Source organism: Hoplias malabaricus, chromosome 14 (genome assembly GCF_029633855.1).
Source record: "Hoplias malabaricus isolate fHopMal1 chromosome 14, fHopMal1.hap1, whole genome shotgun sequence".
NCBI classification, from domain to species: Eukaryota; Metazoa; Chordata; class Actinopteri; order Characiformes; family Erythrinidae; genus Hoplias; species Hoplias malabaricus.
In genome coordinates, this window is record NC_089813.1 from 8,209,710 (window position 1) to 8,230,637 (window position 20,928).

General features: G+C 44.2%; 1 protein-coding gene across 4 annotated transcripts in view; it reads right to left on the minus strand.

Moving 5' to 3' along the window:
* cabin1 (calcineurin binding protein 1) overlaps positions 1-20,928 on the minus strand; it is an 84,046-nt gene that overhangs the window by 36,064 nt on the left and 27,054 nt on the right. For 3 of the 4 annotated variants that reach the window (XM_066643611.1, XM_066643609.1, XM_066643608.1), the window contains 4 exons: positions 20,734-20,799; positions 16,874-17,050; positions 15,170-15,588; positions 10,273-10,386 (listed from right to left, as the gene is read on the minus strand). In XM_066643611.1, coding sequence (XP_066499708.1) covers positions 10,273-10,386; positions 15,170-15,588; positions 16,874-17,050; positions 20,734-20,799 — 776 coding nt within the window. The remainder of the gene's footprint in view (positions 1-10,272; positions 10,387-15,169; positions 15,589-16,873; positions 17,051-20,733; positions 20,800-20,928) is intronic. The other variant, XM_066643610.1, reaches the window with a different exon arrangement.

Genomic DNA, 20,928 nt, shown 5'->3' on the forward strand with positions numbered 1-20,928 from the left:
CATACTTCTCTGTGCGTACGACAACTACCAACTTGACCTGATGTGTTTCCCCCTCTGACGGGCACTGTTTACTTCTCACATGGATTAGCTGTGTCCCATTCACACGCTCCAGTCCTGTGCAACATCAACGATCAGTTATTAAGGTTCTGTGATGGAGTGTGTGGTGCTGTAGAGGTGGATCTGACACAGCAGTGCTGTTGGAGTTTTTCACTATTTCAGTTCACTATTCCCACCACTGCAGCCCTAAGTACAACCCATACTTTGAATGACGCCTTCTCAAAGTGGTCCTATGTCCACTATGAAGCGATTAAACAAGTACTAAACAAGTAATCAGTTGCACCGCAGGTCGCACCCCCTGCATCCCAACAATTGCAAATGTGCATTAGTCAAGGTGACCTCCAGTGGCCAAACACGTGAACCACAACAACACAAACAGGAACTACGGTCCAGTGTAGATTTCAAACTGTAGCCTATTTTAAAGCAAAGAATGCACCTGTACTGTCGATGTGGTTGAAATTATCATTCTCTAAACATCTTCATAATGTTTTCATTTAATTGGTACTAAATAGAAAATGAAGTAAAAATGCATAGTGCACCTTTAAAGGCACTTAAGCGTTCAAATATCCAAACAGAACATTCCAGAATACAAAATAACAATCTTAACGACAAAATAAAACCTCGTTTACGTCTGAAGAAAGTTATCTAATGTAAGGAAATGGCATTTGAAATCATTTTGAAGCATTTCTGTCGATTTATTCCTTGTAAAAGTTTCTTAAAACGACAAGGAAACCTGTTGTGTGCTTGTAGAAAAATAGGGAACTGTTTGGATACATCCTTCTATTTTGGTTAGAATCCGGGGGGGAATAAATCGTGATATTGATGTTTATCGCTAAAGCCCGAGGCTATGCCCCTCGCTCAGTGTCTCCCCGGTGAGTGTGACTCCTCCCCGGGGTGAACCCTCACCCAGCCGCGCCGCTCTGGAAGAACTCCCCTAAGAAAACAACCGCAAACATGACCAGAGAAGAGAGAGAGAGTGAGAAAGAAAGACAGATAACGGAAGAGAAACTCACCATCACCTTGGAGCGGAGACTCTGCCCGGACTGGAGTGTGGGAGGCGGGCTTGTTTTCACTGCTGTTTTTATTGTTTTTTTTTTTTTCCTGAAATGTTTCGCTTTCGTTAAAATAGTCCGAGGCTCGAGGGACACGGAGCCGCACGCGCGCGGTGGGAGGAGAAAATGTGGGAATAAAAGGAAAAAAAAAAAAACAGGAGAAGAAAAAAAAGGCAACGGCGAACGAGTGCGGCTCAAACACGCGCGCGCTCTCTCTCTCCTCCGAGCCGTGCTGCCATCGCAAAACAAACCGCCCACGCTCGCTCTCTCTCTCTCACTGTCTCTCTAGGTCTCTCTCCCACTCTCTCTCTCTCGCTCTCTCAGTACCTCACTTTCCCCGTATCTTTCTCATATTGTCTCTCTCTCCTCCCACTTTTCTCCCCTCCTCTGTACAAAGCCTAGATCCCACCCCTTTCTGATGTTTCCAGCCAATCAGAGCGAAGAGGAGATTCTCTGACCCAGCAGCGTCCGCCCACACAAATACACACTCAGACAGAATGAGATAGATAGATAGATAGATAGATAGATAGAGAGATAGATAGATAGATAGAGAGAGAGAGAGAGAGAGAGAGAGAGATCTGACAGCTTGTTTCCCCTTCCTCAGCTCTTGTTTTGTGGTTCCACCCTGGTAACCATACACACACACACACTTACAGACACACACACCTGGCTTCCCCGTTTCCTGTTGTGCACAGGAAAAAACACCCTGAAACATGCTGACTGCATGCCACTGTAGTCAGTGACTGAAGATTGTTTGTAAACAGACCCCTCTCAGAAAGCACAGTGTTCTATTAGACATTAATAGTCAAACACACACCACCTTAAGTGCTGAAGTCAAAAGAGAAAGCCCCGACACAATGACAGGTTTAGTAACTGGAAAAGCCTGAATTTAAAGTCAGCCACGAAGTCGCTCTGCAGGTCACGAGATAAGATCAGCGCTGTTACACTCATGCTGCTCAACGTCATGGCATTGACTCAGACTCACCCACATCATGAAGTAACTAATGAACAGCTGCCGTTTCCAAATTGCACGCGACAAACCCCTTCGCTGGGATTTAAAAATCACTCGCCTGGACGAGTTAAATATACTGTGCGTAAAGACAGAAAATATTTGTATTCATGTGCTTTGGTTTTTATACTTTTACTCGGCCAGGCAACCGATTTTAAACGATTAACCAAAGTCACAGTGGCTCCGAGACCCATCTGAGGGGAGTTTCTATGTTCTCTCTGTGTGAGCGTGGGTGTCCTCCCACAGTCCAAAAACATGGAGGTTAGGTGAACTGTAATACTGTCCTGGTGTGTGAGTGAATGAGTGTGTATGTGACTAAATGTCTGTATGTGTATAATACATTCTTTTAACCCTTTAAAATCATTAACATGGATGGGTAAATATATTGTGTGTGCATCTGGGTATACACACATACAGGCAGAGGAAGCTGTGGCCTGGTCTTTAGGGAACTGGGTTTGTAATCAGAAGGTTGCCGGTTCAGAGCCGAGAGGTCATGACTGAAGTGCCCTTAAGCAAGGCACCTAACCCCAACTGCTCACCCCGGCGCCGTGGTTAAGGCTGCCCACTGCTCTGGGCGTGTGTGCTCACTGCCCCCTAGTGTTCACTAGTGTGTAAAAATGTGTGTTTCACTGCACGGATTGGGTTAAAATGCAGGGAACACATTCCTCTGTGTGCTAGCACATTGGCCAATAAAGTGATTGTAATTCTGATATGGATGGCCACTCTGTTCTGGGTTAACCCCCTAGTGAACGTTCACAAGTGGAAGGTTTGTATGTAGAGGGCTAACTGTATTTTGCTCGTCTCTGCTCTATGACCCACATTTTTAAAGGCTAAGCAGCAGCTCTATGAAAGTGTCAAACAAATAAATACAGTGGAATTTGAGTTCCTAACTTGTGTTTATTGATAATCAGAAAACATGTTATTTCTTACTAATTCAAGGAATAAGGTTTAAAAGACCGTTGCCCCCCCCCCCCCCCCCAACGGTGTTGGGAAACTCTAATAGGCGTCTTGCCTGTGACGTAGATGGTGGACAACAACTCTAGAAGCTGCACTTAATTTAATGCAAAATAATGAAAAGGTGTGTTGTTTTTGGCTGCAATCATTCAATGTACAGTGGGACATCTGTGCATAAATGGCCCAAAGATCCCAAAATATCCAGAAAATGGACTAAATTTGTCAACTTTAAACGGACACTTTGGAAAGAACCATCCGCTCACTCCGTTATCTGTAGCTCATTTCACTGGCCCTTTTCCAACAATATGGGCATGTAAGGACACCAACGAAAGGTGTTCAAGAGCCTCTGTAACATGGAGGTAAACAGGGTAAGGACACTCACTTCGCCTGTTTTAGTTGGTGTTAGTTAACGTTAGCTTGACTCGCTAAACTCGGTGTTTCAGATTATACTCGGCTACGTAGCTGCATTACGGAGGTTTATAGTGTCGGATGAATTCGAGTTCGACTTCGATCACATTTACAAGAATAACGGTACCTCTACATTTGAGTTTAGCTTATTGCTAGGCTATTGTCATGAATAATGTTGGTTATTTAGCTAGATACTGTCATAACAGTCAGTCATAACGGTGTTTTACCGCAGCGTTGTTCAGCTGTCGTCCACCAGTGACGTCACGGTCGCGTTCAAGAATGTCCGTAGCGAGCTCGGGTTTTTCCGTCAGTTTAATAAAATTGTCAGTTTTAAAGCAAATTAAGCTGCTATTTTCATTTTAATTCATACTTATATCTGTCAGTAACTACAATAATGTGAAATATTCATGGAGGTCCATTAAGTGGTGCTTAACCTTTAAAGACATTTTGCCCTGAAAAGTACAAAAACAAACATACACCAAAGGCTAAGAAACTGTCTGCTGAATGAAAGCTCTGCCTGGTGCCACAATCTTTAACTTTCTGCAAATAAATGATCATCGACCTGCAAAACTTGCGCCAATCTGGCTCCATAATCCTGCTGGGCTGGGACCAATGAACCCGTAACACAAGCAGCTGAGGGTGGGGTCCTGGTGTCTCAGCATGAAGGTGTTTACATCATTAGTTTGCCATAGAAGAAAAATATATCTGCCATATTTCCTCACTGGAAATACAAGACAAGCAGCTCCTAAAGGAAAGCCCAGTTGTACAGTGAAATACAGTAGGAACCACCTTCAGCACAAACACTGACATTTTATTGCTTTTCCACCGCATGGGTCCGGCTCTACACGACTCGACTCGACATGGCTTGGCGTGGCACGCTTAAAGCTTGTCGCCTTTCCACTGGCAGGACCCCCCCCCCCTGTCTCTCAGGAATCGCTGGCTTTGAAAACACAAAAACAGCGCCGGTAAAGTCAGGCGCTGTTTATTCATTGTGTATTCACGTGTTGTTTTAGTTTTTTGGACTGAACACAGCTCCGTTACCCAGTTCTCACAGATCAGTTTCACTTGCTGCACGTTCGACTTTCACTGGAAATTTTCATCGGCCAGTTACCCAAGGAGCAGATAAACCTCTTCAAAACACCTAGAGGTAAAGTTATGAGCTGATGTTGTGAGTTCGATAAAAATAAGAGACTTTACAATTGGCAGTTTGCACTGGATTTGAATGAGCTCTGCATTTCCTGGTGATTGACATGGCTCTGGCCAATCAGCGCTCTGCAGGCTTCACACATCACCATTTAGTACCTACTTAGCACGGTTAAAACCCAGAGGGAGCTGGGACTGAAAACCTAACCAGTTCCAGGGACCAGGTACCAGATTTAGCCAGTGGAAAAGCAAAAGAGCCGAGCCAAGCTGACTCATGTAGGTTCCATGCAGTGGAAAAGCACCATTTGTTGGGGGAAACACAGTAGTAGTAACTTTCGTGTGGGTCAGAAGTTCACATAAATCACTCGCCTCTGTCCCACACACAGTTGAGGGTGCTACAAAAACATGTCCAGTGTCTAATAAAGCTTCCTTATTAATAGGAGCACAAAGTACAAAAATAGACACTTTTATTTTTATACCAGTTATAGACAAAAGATTAAAACCTCTGCACTCCAACAGAGCCACAGACCCAGCTGAAGACCCAAGAACGAGGCAGGTTTTAAATATTCAGCTTCTACTAATCACCACAACGCTATGTCTACACCTCACAGCTATGTGTAAATTATCTTCAAAGAGACAGCAGCTCATTATGCGAGAAGAAAAGAGCTTTAGAAAAAATCTGAATGTTGAAAAACCCAACAAGACGAGGGAAAGGACGCAGGGTGTGACTAATTTCACAATATGATATTTACTTTGATACGATACACTTACAATAAAGGGAACTATAGTCTAATACGTTCCTATTCTGTGCCCAAAGTCTAATTGACAAACTGCCAGGAGAAAACTAATCTACTTATAAATAAGAAAAATTCATATAAATGCATATAAAATATAAACAGAATCAGGCACAAGGCTTTTTCCCAGTTTTCCCTATTGTTGCTCCTTTTAAGAACATGTCAAGTTGCCTGATATCACATTTTAAAAGACTGGTGCAGTGGTTGATGTAGCCTCCCCTTAGTAGTAAGAATAGTTTACTGCAGTAACAGGAGTCCTTGGGCAAGATTCTTAACACTACATTTGCCCTCGTATTAGAATCATTAAACTGTATATCACCCAGGATGAGAGCATTTTCGTAACCGCTAAGAATTGTAAAGAAGCGATGCATCTAAATAAGAGCCAGACCTATTTGACCAATATTGATCTTTCCAATTACTACAACTAATGTTCCAATAACATGTTTGTTGTACTAGCCACCTCTTATTCATGAGCTTAATCACAAAGGCACAAAAATTGCTACAATATTTATAATATACAGGGGGTCCTCGACTTACAACGTTTATCCGTTCCTACGTCGCGTCATAAACCGATTTTCAGTGTAAGTCGGAACATACGTACATACTGTATGTAAATAACATACTGTAAGCACTTAACCTAACCTAACACCTATCCTCCTTGGTCCCGAGCCGCGTAACCATGTATTCTTCCACCGCGCACACCAAACACGAAGTTCACGTTACGACGTTTACGACGCAAAACCACGTAAGTCGAAACAAGGCATTATACAGTAAATGGGAGATGTGTCGTAACCACGAAACATCGTAACTCGGGACTGACGTAACCCGAGGACCTCCTGCACTATTTTAATATATATCTGCAAGTTGAATTCAAGGTGATACGTGAGAACTGACATCAGTTTGTAAAGCACTATTTAAATACTGGGATATAAACTAAATAATCTAATGAACATAATATATATGCCCCTTAGCCCCCTAAAGCCAGCATCTGTATTGGCCACAAAATATTAAAGGGGCCATATATTCTACTCCTTCAACACAAGTGAACACAGCTGTGACGTTTTAAAGGAACGTCAATGAAATATCACAAGGATCAAAAAAGACAGCAGAATTCTCCCCCGTCTAACAGCCCCGTCTGGAACGGCCGGTTTAAGCAACAATTCCTTTAAATGAGAATCAGTCACAGCTCAGTTCAGCACAAGAGCTCAGAAATGAGGAGTGAGGAGCAGAAGCTCTAGTTTTTAGCCATTTTTGCTCAGTTCTCTTTGTTCTTTTCTCCATATTTCATCAGCATTCTTACTTTTTTTTTATTGCGATCGTGGTGTTTGTTTTGCTTCGTTTAATCTCAATTCAGTTACTCTGACAACAGAAACAATACACTGTCCAGTGCCAGACTGATTGGGATAAATAATTACAGACAGCGATGGCACAAGCTTGTGCTTCCTTTCCGGCAAGTTTTGGCCATGGCTGGGTTTGGCTCGTCCGTTTTGCCAAAGCGGCAGCAGTGGTGGCGTGAAGTGAGTGGTCTTGTCGCTGGGGGGAGAGTGTGGGCCGAGGCATATGTAAGAGCATATGTGCGAGTGTGAGCGCGAGAAAGTTTGTGTGATCGAGAGTGTGAGTCCAAGTCAAAAATGACTAAAGTCAAGGCCTGAGGCAAATTAGAACAGCCTGACCCATATCAGACACTAACAGCTTAGTGTGCAACACAATCTCAGCCTGTGTGAAGGATGTCAAAATATCAAACCAAAAGGTCAATCTATTCCATGGCAAAAAAACGTAAAACACTCACCCAGTTCAGGCGTGATTAATGCACCAATACTCTTTTAAACTCTTTTCTTTCAGAGGGAAGGTTCCGATCGGCTGCTGGTCTGAGTGAGTGAAGGCTAGCACACCCCTCCTCTGAGACACATGGTACCTACCGCTTCACTGACAATGAACAGCTCAACACGCTTGGAGGAGATCACAAACTCTCCACATATGTGTTAGGCCATTGCTTACACAGTTACATTTTGCATGACTATATGTTTCCATATGTTTGCTACAACAAACTAGTTAAGAAACATTGGGCTTCATTTGGAATCCCTGTGTGAGGCTTTATCTAGAGCAGCAGTGGAATGCTCAGAGTTGTAGGAGAAGGAGTGTGTGTGTGTGTGTACATGGAGATGGAGGCTGTATCGGGAGCGGGGACAGGTGGGCACAGCAGGCTAAAAGTTGGCAGTGTCAGATGGCAGCAGAGTGGCAACTCACTGCAAAGCTCTAACACTCACCAGTGCAGAGACCACTGAAACCACAGAGACCTCTGAGACAAAGGACAGTTTCCTCAAAGCCAAGTAGACATGCTCACAGATCTTGTAAAGCACAAAGGTTATGTCCTCTTTTCAGCCAGGTTTGTGACAGAGTGCCAACAAGCCCTGTTTTCACACACACACACACACAGCACAGCACAGCACAGCAGTGCCATCTGTCAGCATCATGGCACAGGGAGAGGTCTGGAAATCCAGCCAGTTTTTCCAGAAAAGGAGAGACTTTTACTAATCTGTGTGTGAGTGGTCTGTGGTGTGTGTGCTGTTGTGGGATTTTACTGCACTACATCAGACGGACTGATAAAAGCATAAATCATGCATGCGGACAGCCTGAAGTCAAAACACACACCTTCATCTATGGTCATCTGCTCAGAACTTACAGTTTCTGTTGAGCTGTGGCCCTTAATCCACACTGTAGATAATAATCAGTCTTACACTGCAGTACAGAAGGCTGCACATATACGCAACTGTGTGCATTTGATACATTCCAAACAACACATACTACAGTGTGTGTCCAATTTGGGACAATCCTTCAGCTTTGATAGGATGCCAAACCCTGAAACAACGTTCCAACATCGCATATAAAGACTTTCTAGGACAGTTTTAAAGCAGCAGGTCACACTAGAGATAGTAATAGTCCCTGAAATAGGCGGGGCCAGAAAGTTTGGGGGTGTGGTTAGCTAACCTTTAGTTTTACTTGCAACATCTGAGGTGTTAAGTCTCTCACCATTGCAAATGTTATTAAAATGTGTGCTATATCATTTCCATCCATCCATTATCTGTAAGCTACAAATAATACACACTGGAGGGCCAGTCCTTCACAGGGCAACACACATTCACTCACACCTACGGACACTTTTGAGTCGCCTATCAACCTACCAACGTGTATTTTTGGACTGTGGGAGGAAACCGGAGCACCCGAAGGAAACCCAACGCAGACACAGGGAGAACACACCACACTCCTCACAGACAGTCACCCGGAGGAAACCCACGCAGACACAGGGAGAACACACCACACTCCTCACAGACAGTCACCCGGAGGAAACCCACACAGATACAGGGAGAACACACCACACTCCTCACAGACAGTCACCCGGAGGAAACCCACACAGATACAGGGAGAACACACCACACTCCTCACAGACAGTCACCCGGAGGAAACCCAACGCAGACACAGGGAGAACACACCACACTCCTCACAGACAGTCACCCGGAGGAAACCCACGCAGACACAGGGAGAACACACCACACTCCTCACAGACAGTCACCCGGAGGAAACCCACACAGATACAGGGAGAACACACCACACTCCTCACAGACAGTCACCCGGAGGAAACCCAACGCAGACACAGGGAGAACACACCACACTCCTCACAGACAGTCACCCGGAGGAAACCCACGCAGACACAGGGAGAACACACCACACTCCTCACATACAGTCACCCGGAGGAAACCCACGCAGACACAGGGAGAACACACCACACTCCTCACAGACAGTCACCCAGAGGAAACCCACGCAGACACAGGGAGAACACATCACACTCCTCACATACAGTCACCCGGAGGAAACCCACGTGGAAACAGGGAGAACACCCCACACTCCTCACAGACAGTCACCCGGAGGAAACCCACACAGATACAGGGAGAACACACCAACTCCTCACAGACAGTCACCCGGAGCAGGAATCGAACCCACAACCTCCAGGTCCCTGGAGCTGTGTGACTGCGACACCTACCTGCTGCGCAACCATGTCGTCTATATCATTTTCCTTCATGATGATATTGATATAATTTGTTAAATAATTAACAAAAATATCGTCACAATAGCTATACTGAAACTTGTTTACGTAATGACGTCATGCACTTAACTACGCGATTATTTAGGCACAGCAACAAGCATGGTGGAAATGGCTTTGCAGTGGAAAAGTTTGTTCTAAAAATGGAGTGAATCCTGCACTTTAGTTTACGTTTATTTGGTATTTATGTTTTATTTTTACACAAATTCATAATTGAGAAAAGTTACTGTTGTTTACAAAATAACCAAATGTTTACAGGTTTGTTTTGGTTTCTACAGAATGATTGAAATCATTACATATTCATATTAAAACAAAACTTAATCTTTGTCTCTAAATTTGTTGCCATTGTGTTTGTTCTTGAAATAAATACAATATTTTTTGCTATTGAAAAAATACCCAGAAATATCGTGATATTATTTCAGGGCCCTATTATAATGAAGGGGATTTCACTCGTTAAATTTCGCTGACTAATATCTAGTGTGGCCACAGCTTTACAGCAGAAAATTACTTAAATCAACACCCTTTCATTTGAGAAAGACTTCTGGTTGTATAATATTAGTGGCAAGTTATCTTCATCATGGCCTGTATTTTCTGAATTAATAGATTCTGTCACTGATTTAGCGAGGCTTGTCCAACCTGGCAACAGTTGCTATGAAAGAAGGCATTTGAGGGCAGAGCAACCAGTCAATTATTTTCCAAACTTACTTTTAGAGTTATTGCTAATGAGCTGTGCACGCATGGATGCGTAAGACTTACGTTGAACAAATTCGTCTTGTTCCTCTCGCAGAAAAGTCCTTGTGCTGGCATGTGCTTCAGCAGTTGCCATGGGACACTGCTCCCTAGCAACACATCCCTTGCCCATTGCAGGTTCTGTGGAGAGACAACATGCATTGAGTCAGTGAGTATGTACACTCGGGCACGTGTGTGTGTGTGTGTCAGTGTAACTATATATATGTGTGTGTGTGTGTGTGTGTCAGATGCTCAGCTCCAGGATTGAAGTAACCCCCCATAGGATTAAAAGCTGAACATTCAACCGAGAGTCTTCAGTCTATGACTGACTCCACATCAACAAGGAGAAATATAATCAATCACTTTCAAATCAGCAACTCTCCTCCTTCCACACACACAAATTATTTATTGTGGCATGACGAATACCTACACATGAGCAAACACACACACAGCCCTCGCTTCCTCTGGTTCATGCCGCATGAATAAAAAGTGCCTGCTGGTGTTCATCAGCGCTTTATGCATTCGGCCCATAAACACAGCTCCACGCGATTACACCTCATAAACACTTTAACAGCTAATTCTTACTAAACCCGTTAGCCATGCTAGGCTGAGCAAAGTTAAGGGCTGAATTAATTTCCCCTAATAATCTGCAGCTGAGATTGGAACACAAGGGCTATAATGGAAAAGCCACAAGGGACTGAAGAGAAGAGGATCGAGTGATGGATTGAGAAGTAAAGAAAGCGATCACAAGACAAGGCCAGAATATAGAGCCGCTACTAGCCATTTTAATATTTTGTATCCTGGATTTACACCCACTTACTAGGTCTCCTACCACCAAATATGACTGTACTAAAGCTGGGAGGCTTCTTTTTTTAAAACTGCTGGTATTACAACAGGGGGCGTGATGCTGTCACATAACTTAGAGTTATTGGTTCGAGCCACGCTCCGGGTGACTGTCTGTGAGGAGTGTGGTGTGTTCTCCCTGTGTCCGCATGGGTTTCCTCCGGGTGACTGTCTGTGAGGAGTGTGGTGTGTTCTCCCTGTGTCCGCGTGGGTTTCCTCCGGGTGACTGTCTGTGAGGAGTGTGGTGTGTTCTCCCTGTGTCTGCGTGGGTTTCCTCCGGGTGACTGTCTGTGAGGAGTGTGGTGTGTTCTCTCAGTCTCTGCGTGGGTTTCCTCCGGGTGACTGTCTGTGAGGAGTGTGGTGTGTTCTCCCTGTGTCTGCGTGGGTTTCCTCCGGGTGACTGTCTGTGAGGAGTGTGGTGTGTTCTCCCTGTGTCTGCGTGGGTTTCCTCTGGGTGACTGTCTGTGAGGAGTGTGGTGTGTTCTCCATGTGTCTGTGCGGGTTTCCTCTGGGTGACTGTCTGTGAGGAGTGTGGTTTGTTCTCTCTGTGTCTGCGTGGGTTTCCTCCGGGTGACTGTCTGTGAGGAGTGTGGTGTGTTCTCCCTGTGTCTGCGTGGGTTTCCTCCGGGTGACTGTCTGTGAGGAGTGTGGTGTGTTCTCCCTGTGTCTGCGTGGGTTTCCTCTGGGTGACTGTCTGTGAGGAGTGTGGTGTGTTCTCTCTGTGTCTGCGTGGGTTTCCTCCGGGTGCTCCAGTTTCCTCCCACAGTAGGCTTACGTATGGAGTGTATCATCAGGCCGTACTAAGCTGGGGGAAATCACCCTATGCAATTTATTTCTGGTAGGAGAGTAATTTAAGATATTTAAATGCACACTCTATGACTATCAAGAAATCAGAGGAAAACAGAAGCTACTTTTTAAAGAGAACTAAAACTGCTTTTCTGAATATCAAATATTAATTTACTGTATGAAGTTTTTGGAATATTGTTTTAAAATATTAATTAATAAACAAACAAGCTTTTAGAAACCGGGCCACAAGCAAGTCGCTCCATGTCGTTAAATATACGCACAGTTGTAGGCAGTTGTTAGCTCAGCCTGCAGAAACCACAAGTCAATATCTTCGCACTCGCACACATACAAGCAAGGTTAAGCCTCAGAGAATCCAAGTTCACGGCAGGTTTTAGAGCTCTGACGGCGCTCTATGTATTCACACAGTCACACGGCTGATTACAGGCTTTTTCCGCAATTATCTCTCTCTGCTTTCCTTGTGCTCGCAGCAGCGATGGATACTCTAATAATCAGTGAGGCAGATTTCTCTTTTTGAAAGGACAATAGAGCGTTCTTTTTCCCTACAGGGGAATGGCATTGTTATACAGATGCTAATGCAGGGTCTGTACACTGCAAAACTGCTGAGAAGAAAGGCCACATTACACTGGTTTGGAACATACAAAATGAAACAGCACACGTAAGGGCCAAACTGACTTGCACCCTCCCTCCAAGTCTACAAGACAACAAGAGACTTTGTAGATATGTCAGCTAAATGTGCCTCACTCTGTATCCATTTTACAGTATACTTTACACCGTACATATTCTTTAATGGAGCAATAAAGAGAGACTGTCTGTTACTGGGGGCGGCACGTTGGCACAGCAGGTAGTGTCGCAGTCACACAGCTCCAGGGGCCTGGAGGTTGTGGATTCGATTCCCGCTCCAGGTGACTGTCTGTGAGGAGTGTGGTGTATTCTCCCTGTGTCTGTGTGGGTTTCCTCCGGGTGATTGTCTGTAAGGGGTGTGGTGTGTTCTCCCTGTGTCTGCGTGGGTTTCCTCCGGGTGACTGTCTGTGAGGAGTGTGGTGTGTTCTCTCTGTGTCTGCGTGGGTTTCCTCCGGGTGACTGTCTGTGAGGAGTGTGGTGTGTTCTCTCTGTGTCTGCGTGGGTTTCCTCCGGGTGACTGTCTGTGAGGAGTGTGGTGTGTTCTCTCTGTGTCTGCGTGGGTTTCCTCCGGGTGACTGTCTGTGAGGAGTGTGGTGTGTTCTCCCTGTGTCTGTGTGGGTTTCCTCCGGGTGCTCCAGTTTCCTCCCACAGTCCAAAAACACACGTTGTTAGATGGATTGGCGACTCAAAAGTGTTGTGTGTAGGTGTGAGTGAATGTGTGTGTGTATCTGTGTTGCCCTGTGAAGGACTGGCGCCCCCTCCAGGGTGTATTCCCACCTTGCGCCCAATGATTCCAGGTAGGCTCTAGACCCACTGCGACCCTGAACTGGATAAGGGTTACAGATAATGAATGAATGTCTGCTACTGATAATGTTTTCAATACAAGACTCAAACTAAACAGTGGTAAAACAGTCACAAGCTCAGCCTCCAGCTATGAGAGTTGGGGAGTTGTCATTTAAGATAGGTATATTTAAGATATTTTTTTCATGTATTAGAATTTTTTTGTGTAAATTATAGCCTAACACTGTAATTTTTAGCCAAAGTCTACTCAGACCATGGAGGTAGTTAGTCATCGTATTTTTGTGTTGCAGATAGTGTCACTTGGATCTCAGGATCCTTGGTTCATTTTCTGTGAGGAGTCTGGAGTGTTTTCGCTGTGTCTGTGGGGGTTTCCTCCAGGTGCTCTGGTGGTGTTTACGGTGACTCCCTAATTTTCCAAAAACGTGAATTGTTATTAGTGTATAGAAAGCACTGTGTAAAGGTAACAAAATGTTTCAAGCCAAATGCAGCAATAAATAGACGATATAAAACCTCACAACATTGACGGTGAAGTTGAAGTTCCCGTTTCTTATAACTCCACCGTTTCAGAGATAAGAGGATGTGGTAAATGAGAGAATATACATATATGTTGATTAAAGCTTCCTTTGGAAAGACAAACTAGTTGATAGTTCCACATTCCAGTGTGTTTTTCAGTTTTGTGTCATATTTATTAGCCTTTCTCTTGGTGGGTGGGATTTCACAGGGAAAGTAGTGCAAAATGCTAATAACCTTTCAATGTTGTGTCTCTTGAGCCTCAATTTCTGTGCTTTCCTTTGGATACCACTACATTTTGTATAGAAAAGTGCACTACAATAGTGTTAATTATAAATTAAACAACTGTATTTATTCTCCTATTTTGACCACAAGCATCTGTATGCAATAAAACCATTCGCAGAATGTAGGTTGAACCCAGTTGTTGTATTTAAGAGAATCTGTAACTGTAGCTCTCTCATTAAAATACTGCTTCTAAAAAGGTCTCTGATCCACACGGTCTCTTAACTAATAAAATTTGTTTGAGCTGGTCGTGCTCTGGTATAAAAAGGCCCTTGTCAGAGTAGTAATGGCTGTGTTCCACTAGCTAACCGCACACGCAAAATGAAAGCCCGGGGAAGCCCCGTGTCCGTCCCATGCTTCAGGCGCTCTCATAGAACAATCACAGCTTGTGTCAGGTTCCCCTGCTATTATCTAGAGTAACTTCCTGTCAGGCTGAATAAAGCCAGCCCTCTGCTGGGGCCCTGAGAGTCTGGCACCGTGCTGCCTGTAATGCCCAGGTTGGCATTAAGTGAGGAAGGGCACAGATTTCATCGCCCACTCTCACCATTCACCTCATGCTACCCACCCACACAAAAGGTGTGTCTATGCCAAATGGCTGTACCTGCCATGTAATCCGCACATACGATCTTGTATTAGTGAACGGTGGGGACATTACATAGACTTCCATTCTTTCTTGTGAAGACCTTACCATTAAATAATCCGCTTCACCCTAACCCTAACACCTTAAAATATAATCATTTACATTGTGGGTACCAGCTGCCTGACAATCCCCAAAATGTGAGTGTGTAAAGAGGATCTGGTCCCCGCAATGTGATACGTGTTCCTGGTATGCACAAACACACACAGACACACACACATTCAAATATCCACATCTCTACAGGCCACATAAGAATTTTATAAATAGTTTCACATAAAAATGGCTTTATATTACTGCAAACTCTTTACATATTTTACCTTGTCTGTGGGTGTAAAGGGGCACTGCTTGTACAGAATGTTATCATGTGTGTATGTGTGAACCGCACCATGTGTGTAAGTGTTTGTGTGTGAGTGTGTGTCTCACCTTGTGGGTCTTGCTGTAGGCGTAGAGCTGGGCTAGTCGGTACAGGCTCTTGTAGTGCTGGGGGAAGCGGCTGAGGCAGAGGAACAGTGCTCTCACACACATGTCCACCAGCATCTTCCTCTGCTCCACTCGGCCTGGAGGCAAGCACCGAGGCACCTCCAACAGCTCCAGAGGGGGAGGAGGCTCGGGCCGGCGCTTCCCTTCGCTCGAGGGCCCCGTCTGGGCGATGGAACCGAACTTGGGCGGGGTGTTGTGGATGGGAGTCAGTGGAGTTTGGCTGTGGGAGTCAGTGGTCAGGGTTTTCGGGGTGATGATGTCGGGAGACGTAATGGACAGAGTGGTGTCTGAGGACTCCTGGGTAACAGAGGACTCCTGGGATAGCGTGGAGCTGACGTCTATTGGCCTTTCCGCTGAGGTGCCTGAGGAGAAACAGTGACAGAATGATGGTGCGAAATGAACACTAGGTAAGGAATTCTGGAATTCTTGCTCTTGGGCTCCCCCTACAGTTCATTCATTCACACACAACAAACACTCACACCTACAGACACTCCACCTACCAGAGCAAACTGGATCACCCGGAGGAAACCCGCGTGGACACAGGGAGAACACACCAACTCCTCACAGACAGTCACCCGGAGTGGGAATCGAACCCACAACTTCCAGGACCCTGGAGCTGTGTGACTGCGACACTAACCTGCTGTGCCACCGTGCCGCCCTTCCCCCTACAGTTGCAGTTACCCTCCTCCAAAGTTACATAGTGCAGTTTCTGCCATGCTAAGCCCGGAACAGCATCATCTACTCCTGTTTTACCTGTATCTGTTGCAATTGCATTATCTAGAACAAAACCTAGATATAATATTGGGTATTAATTTGTGGGGATATTAATTTTAAAAATTAATTTTATATTAAATATTAAATAATATGGACTGTGATTTGAGTAAACAAAGTAGATTAGGACATTCTAATAAGACTTCAAAAATACACCAAAACATGAAAGTCAGTACACAAATGGCATTCTTGTATTGAATGGTACCTACGCTACTCGACTCTGGTCACTTTTTGGGAGGTTACCCAGTTAGATCGCAAAACACTATCACTAATAGCAATTAATAGCAGGCATCTAAAAGCTGGAGGTGCAGGATGTCTGCATTTCCATAATATGGCGTGATAAGTGTCTCTATCCATGTCACACTGTAGTCCCTACTCATCTCACAAAGAACCATGATCGACCAGGTACTAAAAAAGTACCTAGCTCCAGGTGCCACCACCAAATTTAAATGTAAACAAATTCATTCATTGTTTGTAACAGCTTACCCAGTTCCGGGTCACGGTGGGTCCAGAGCCTACCCGGAATCACCGGGCGCAAGGTGAGAACACACCATGGAGGGGGCGCCAGTCCTTCGCAGTGTGACACACACTCACAATTACGGACACTTTTGAGTCGCCAATCCACCTACCAACGTGTGAAACCCACGCAGACACAGGGAGAACACACCACACTCCTCACAGACAGTCACCCAGAGCGGGACTTGAACCCACAACCTCCAGGTCCCTGGAGCTGTGTGACTGCGACGCTACCTGCTGCGCCACTGTGTTGCCCATCACCAAATTTACCTAATGGATTTTCAAAAAAGCGGAGTACAGTTCAGTAGAGTAGTGTAGATACCATGCACTGGTAAAGCACCCAAAGACAAGAGAAAATACCTTGCTCCTCTGCAGCTGAAGTCTTGTCTTTTAATGTGTTGTTGGTGTCCTCAGAAAAGGTATGCCTTTTCCCAGAATCCAGTTTGTGGCTGCTGTCCTGAGAGCTGCTGGGGTCCATGAACACGTCCTGAAGAGAGTTGGAGTCGGACAAGACGGTCACGCTGTCTTGACTTTGCTCTGTTGAGGGGGTGGTGACACACGTACACAAACACACCACAATGTTTCATGATTGAAAAAGCCACAGTCACCCATGTGAACATATCCAGACCACAATCAGAAGCAGTACTGTGAATTACAATGTTTTCCACCAGGGTGGGCCAAGCAACCAAACCCATAATTGGACACCAAAAAGTCCCAAGATTCACCGTTTATGAGAGGTGAAACCAGTAGGCTGGTTTTCAGGACAGAAAACTGTGTGTGTTTCTAATGGAGACCCTTTATGTATTATATAATCCAGTTCAAACACAGCATTTTTAAACCTAATCCCTAATGTGCTGGAGTTTTTCAAATTGTGTCACTGCTGGAAAATGTCCAGCCAAAAGTGTCCTGTGTGCAGCATCTGTGACTTTACATCTACACTACAGTGGCAAATAAGATTTTGGAGTATTCCATTAAGCTGTGTCCAGAAAACCAGCCCTACAACCCCAAATAATACACCAGAAGACTGAGGGATTGGAAAAAAGAAAGAAAAAAAGAGAGTCCTTTAATAGTTCAGGGAGTTTTGGGGAAAATGCCAGTACTTAATCTTCTCTGAAACAAAGTGACTCTACATCTCAATATGTCTATAATTTCACTCAGGGTATACTATATGACCAAATATTTGTAGACACTCACCCAACATTGCTTCCCAAATCAAGGGATTTACTTCCTTTACTTCAATTCATTTGGGAAGGATTTACAGTAGATGTTAAACACATATATGTGAGGATCTGATGCCATTCAGACGCGAGAGCATTTGTGAGGTCAGGTACTGGTGTTGGATGATTAGTTGTGGCTCATGAACACCAGTCCAACTCATTCTAAACGTAGTGGATGGTGATTCAGAACTCTAGAGTATCCATATCAGTTACTCCACCGCTCAACACTGGGGAGTTTATACCCTGGTATAAGACAAGGTGATATCAGGCTCATGTGCAGCTGCTCCAGAGCACCTCATGCACTTCTATGGAGATTACTCAAGCTGACTAGGTGCCACACTACAAATGTTTGGCCTTACAGTGATTATAGTATGAGGGTAAGCTCTGTAGACAGAGGGGAAGAGCAAGGGGACTCTAGATTGGGTGCTATTCACCAAAAAAGGGAAGGAATATCAGCTTTAAGACTGGCACCCAGTGCAAAAGGACATGAACATGGTTGTTTTCTCCTTGCGCTGCCCAAAAAAAATAAGCAGTTAAGCCCTGTGGCATGCTGAGAGACTCAGTACAGTTGCTAGGAAGGGGGTTATCTGACATCATCAGCAAACTCCCCATCACTTCTGTGGCCCCCAGCGGGAATCCAGTGCCAAAAGTCGCCCCCGTCCAGAACGCCAACGCACCGAGCCAACTCAGCATGGGGGCGAGAAATGAAGAAAGAAGAGGGGAACAGCACAGGCTCAGCAAAGCCCCCAGTGGAGCTCAGCTAGAGTCCGAGAGCACCAGCATGGTGTCTTCACTGGACAGCCTGCTTTCTGTAATGGGAGCACAAGGAGCAAGTTCTAGAAGATCTAATTAGTGAGATGCTGGCACTGAGTGTTATTGGACTAAGTGGAAACACAAGCTGGAAACATGTTTGCCCTGTAGGAAAGGTGCCCTGGCAATAAATAAATAAATGTAAAAAGTTAAATAAAATAAAAAAAACAGTGCTTGACTCAAAGTGTCAGAAGCAGTTTGAGGAAGTTTGATTTCACAGCGTGAAGTCGAGAAGAAATTTGCCTTCACACAGCAAAAGTAGCTGTAGATTACAGGGTAAATATTCAGTGTACAAGAATTCTGATCAGGACAGGGTTTAACAGTGGTAGAGAATGCTCTCCTTGGAATGGGGATCTTGGAGGTCAGCCACTCTGTACTTTTGCTTCAGCCAATTTAATCAAACTTTCTGATGTTGGTAGGCAGATTTCATGCAATAGTTTTTTGTATTAGGGTCATTATATTTCCCTCAAATCAGCCAAGACATTTAGCTGAAAACTAATCCCCAATTAAAGCATTGTGATCAACTGAGAGCAGATAGGAAAGAAACAAACTACAACCAAGTATTTTCATCAACAACATGAAAAATGTGGGGTGTAATTGCAAATAAGTAAATAATAAAACCCATTTATTAAAGGCAAAGCACCACTTAATTGACCTCCATGAATATTTCACATTATTGTAGTTACTGACATATATAAGTATGAATTAAAATGAAAATAGCAGCTTAATTTGCTTTAAACTGACAACTTTATTAAATTGAAGGAAAAACCCGAGCTCGCTACGGAAATTCTTGAACGCAACCGTGACGTCACTGGTGGACAACAGCTGAACAACGCCGCGGTAAAACACCGTTATGACTGACTGTTATGACAGTATCTAGCTAAATAACCAACATTATTCATGACAATAGCCTAGCAATAAGCTAAACTCAAATGTAGAGGCACCGTTATTCTTGTAAATGTGATCCAAGTCGAACTCGAATTCATCCGACACTATAAACCTCCGTAATGCAGCTACGTAGCCGAGTATAATCTGAGCCACTGAGTTTAGCGAGTCAAGCTAACGTTAACTAACACCAACTAAAACAGGCGAAGTGAGTGTCCTTACCCTGTTTACCTCCATGTTACAGAGGCTCTTGAACACCTTTCGTTGGTGTCCTTACATGCCCATATTGTTGGAAAAGCGCCAGTGAAATGAGCTACAGATAACGGAGTGAGCGAATGGTCCTTTCCAAAGTGCCCGTTTAAAGTGGACAAATTTAGTCCATTTTCTGGATATTTTGGGATCTTTGGGCCATTTGTGCACAGATGTCCCACTGTACATTGAATGATTGCAGCCAAAAACAACACACCTTTTCCTCATTTTGCATTAAATTAAGTGCAGCTTCTAGAGTTGTTGTCCACCATCTACGTCACAGGCAAGACGCCTATTAGAGTTTCCCAACACCGTTGGGGGGGGGGGACCAACGGTCTTTTAAACCTTATTCCTTGAATTAGTAAGAAATATCATGTTTTCTGACGATCAATAAACACAAGTTAGGAACTCAAACTCCACTGTATTTATTTGTTTCACACTTTCATAGAGCTGCTGCTTAGCCTTTAAGAAGTCTTTGTAATTACACATTACCTGTGGATTTCATTGATTAACACCTTTATGTGGCAGCAGTGAGTAATGTTTGTTTCTTTGAGCTGGCCAATTTGGAGTTACTCTCAGTCAATTTGGTAACTGAATCATAAACTGAACATGAACTTGAGCTAAAATGTCATGTTTGTGACAAGCAACAAAACAAGCTACTGTTATTTGTAAATATATCTATTTTTCAAGAACACAAACAACCTATGATGTATATTACTAGAGCTTTGTAAACATGTACAACCTACAAAATATCCAAAATGAAGCAGAATCAAGCAAACATTGCACCTCATTAATGTCCTGGCTGGAATAAGAGGTAAAGTATTTGTCTATAGACTATTGCTTAAAACTGTAGAAGCCAGATCAAGTGTCATTGTTTAGAACTAAAAACAGTCTAATTCAATGTTGCGCTAAATCGTGATGCAAAGAGCAAATTTGGACTCAGGGATTTGTAAGGGCTGTCATTCCTCGGTTGGAGCTAAAACATAAGCAAAGGTTCTCCACCACTGTCCTGAAGAGATTAGTCCTTTTGTTCTGGAGGGATGTGTGTGAAGTCTGTACCATACACAGGTCGCCTTCGTAAAGCAGACGCCGACCCGCAGTAATTGTGGTCGTGAGAGAGGTTTGCTGCGGAGGAGACCATGACTTTAGAAGACATCTGCAACTCAGAGCACTCACTTTCTCTTTTACCAGAACATAGTTTCCCCTGCATTATCACCATGTGACTGACACCAATCTGGTGATTTATACAAGATC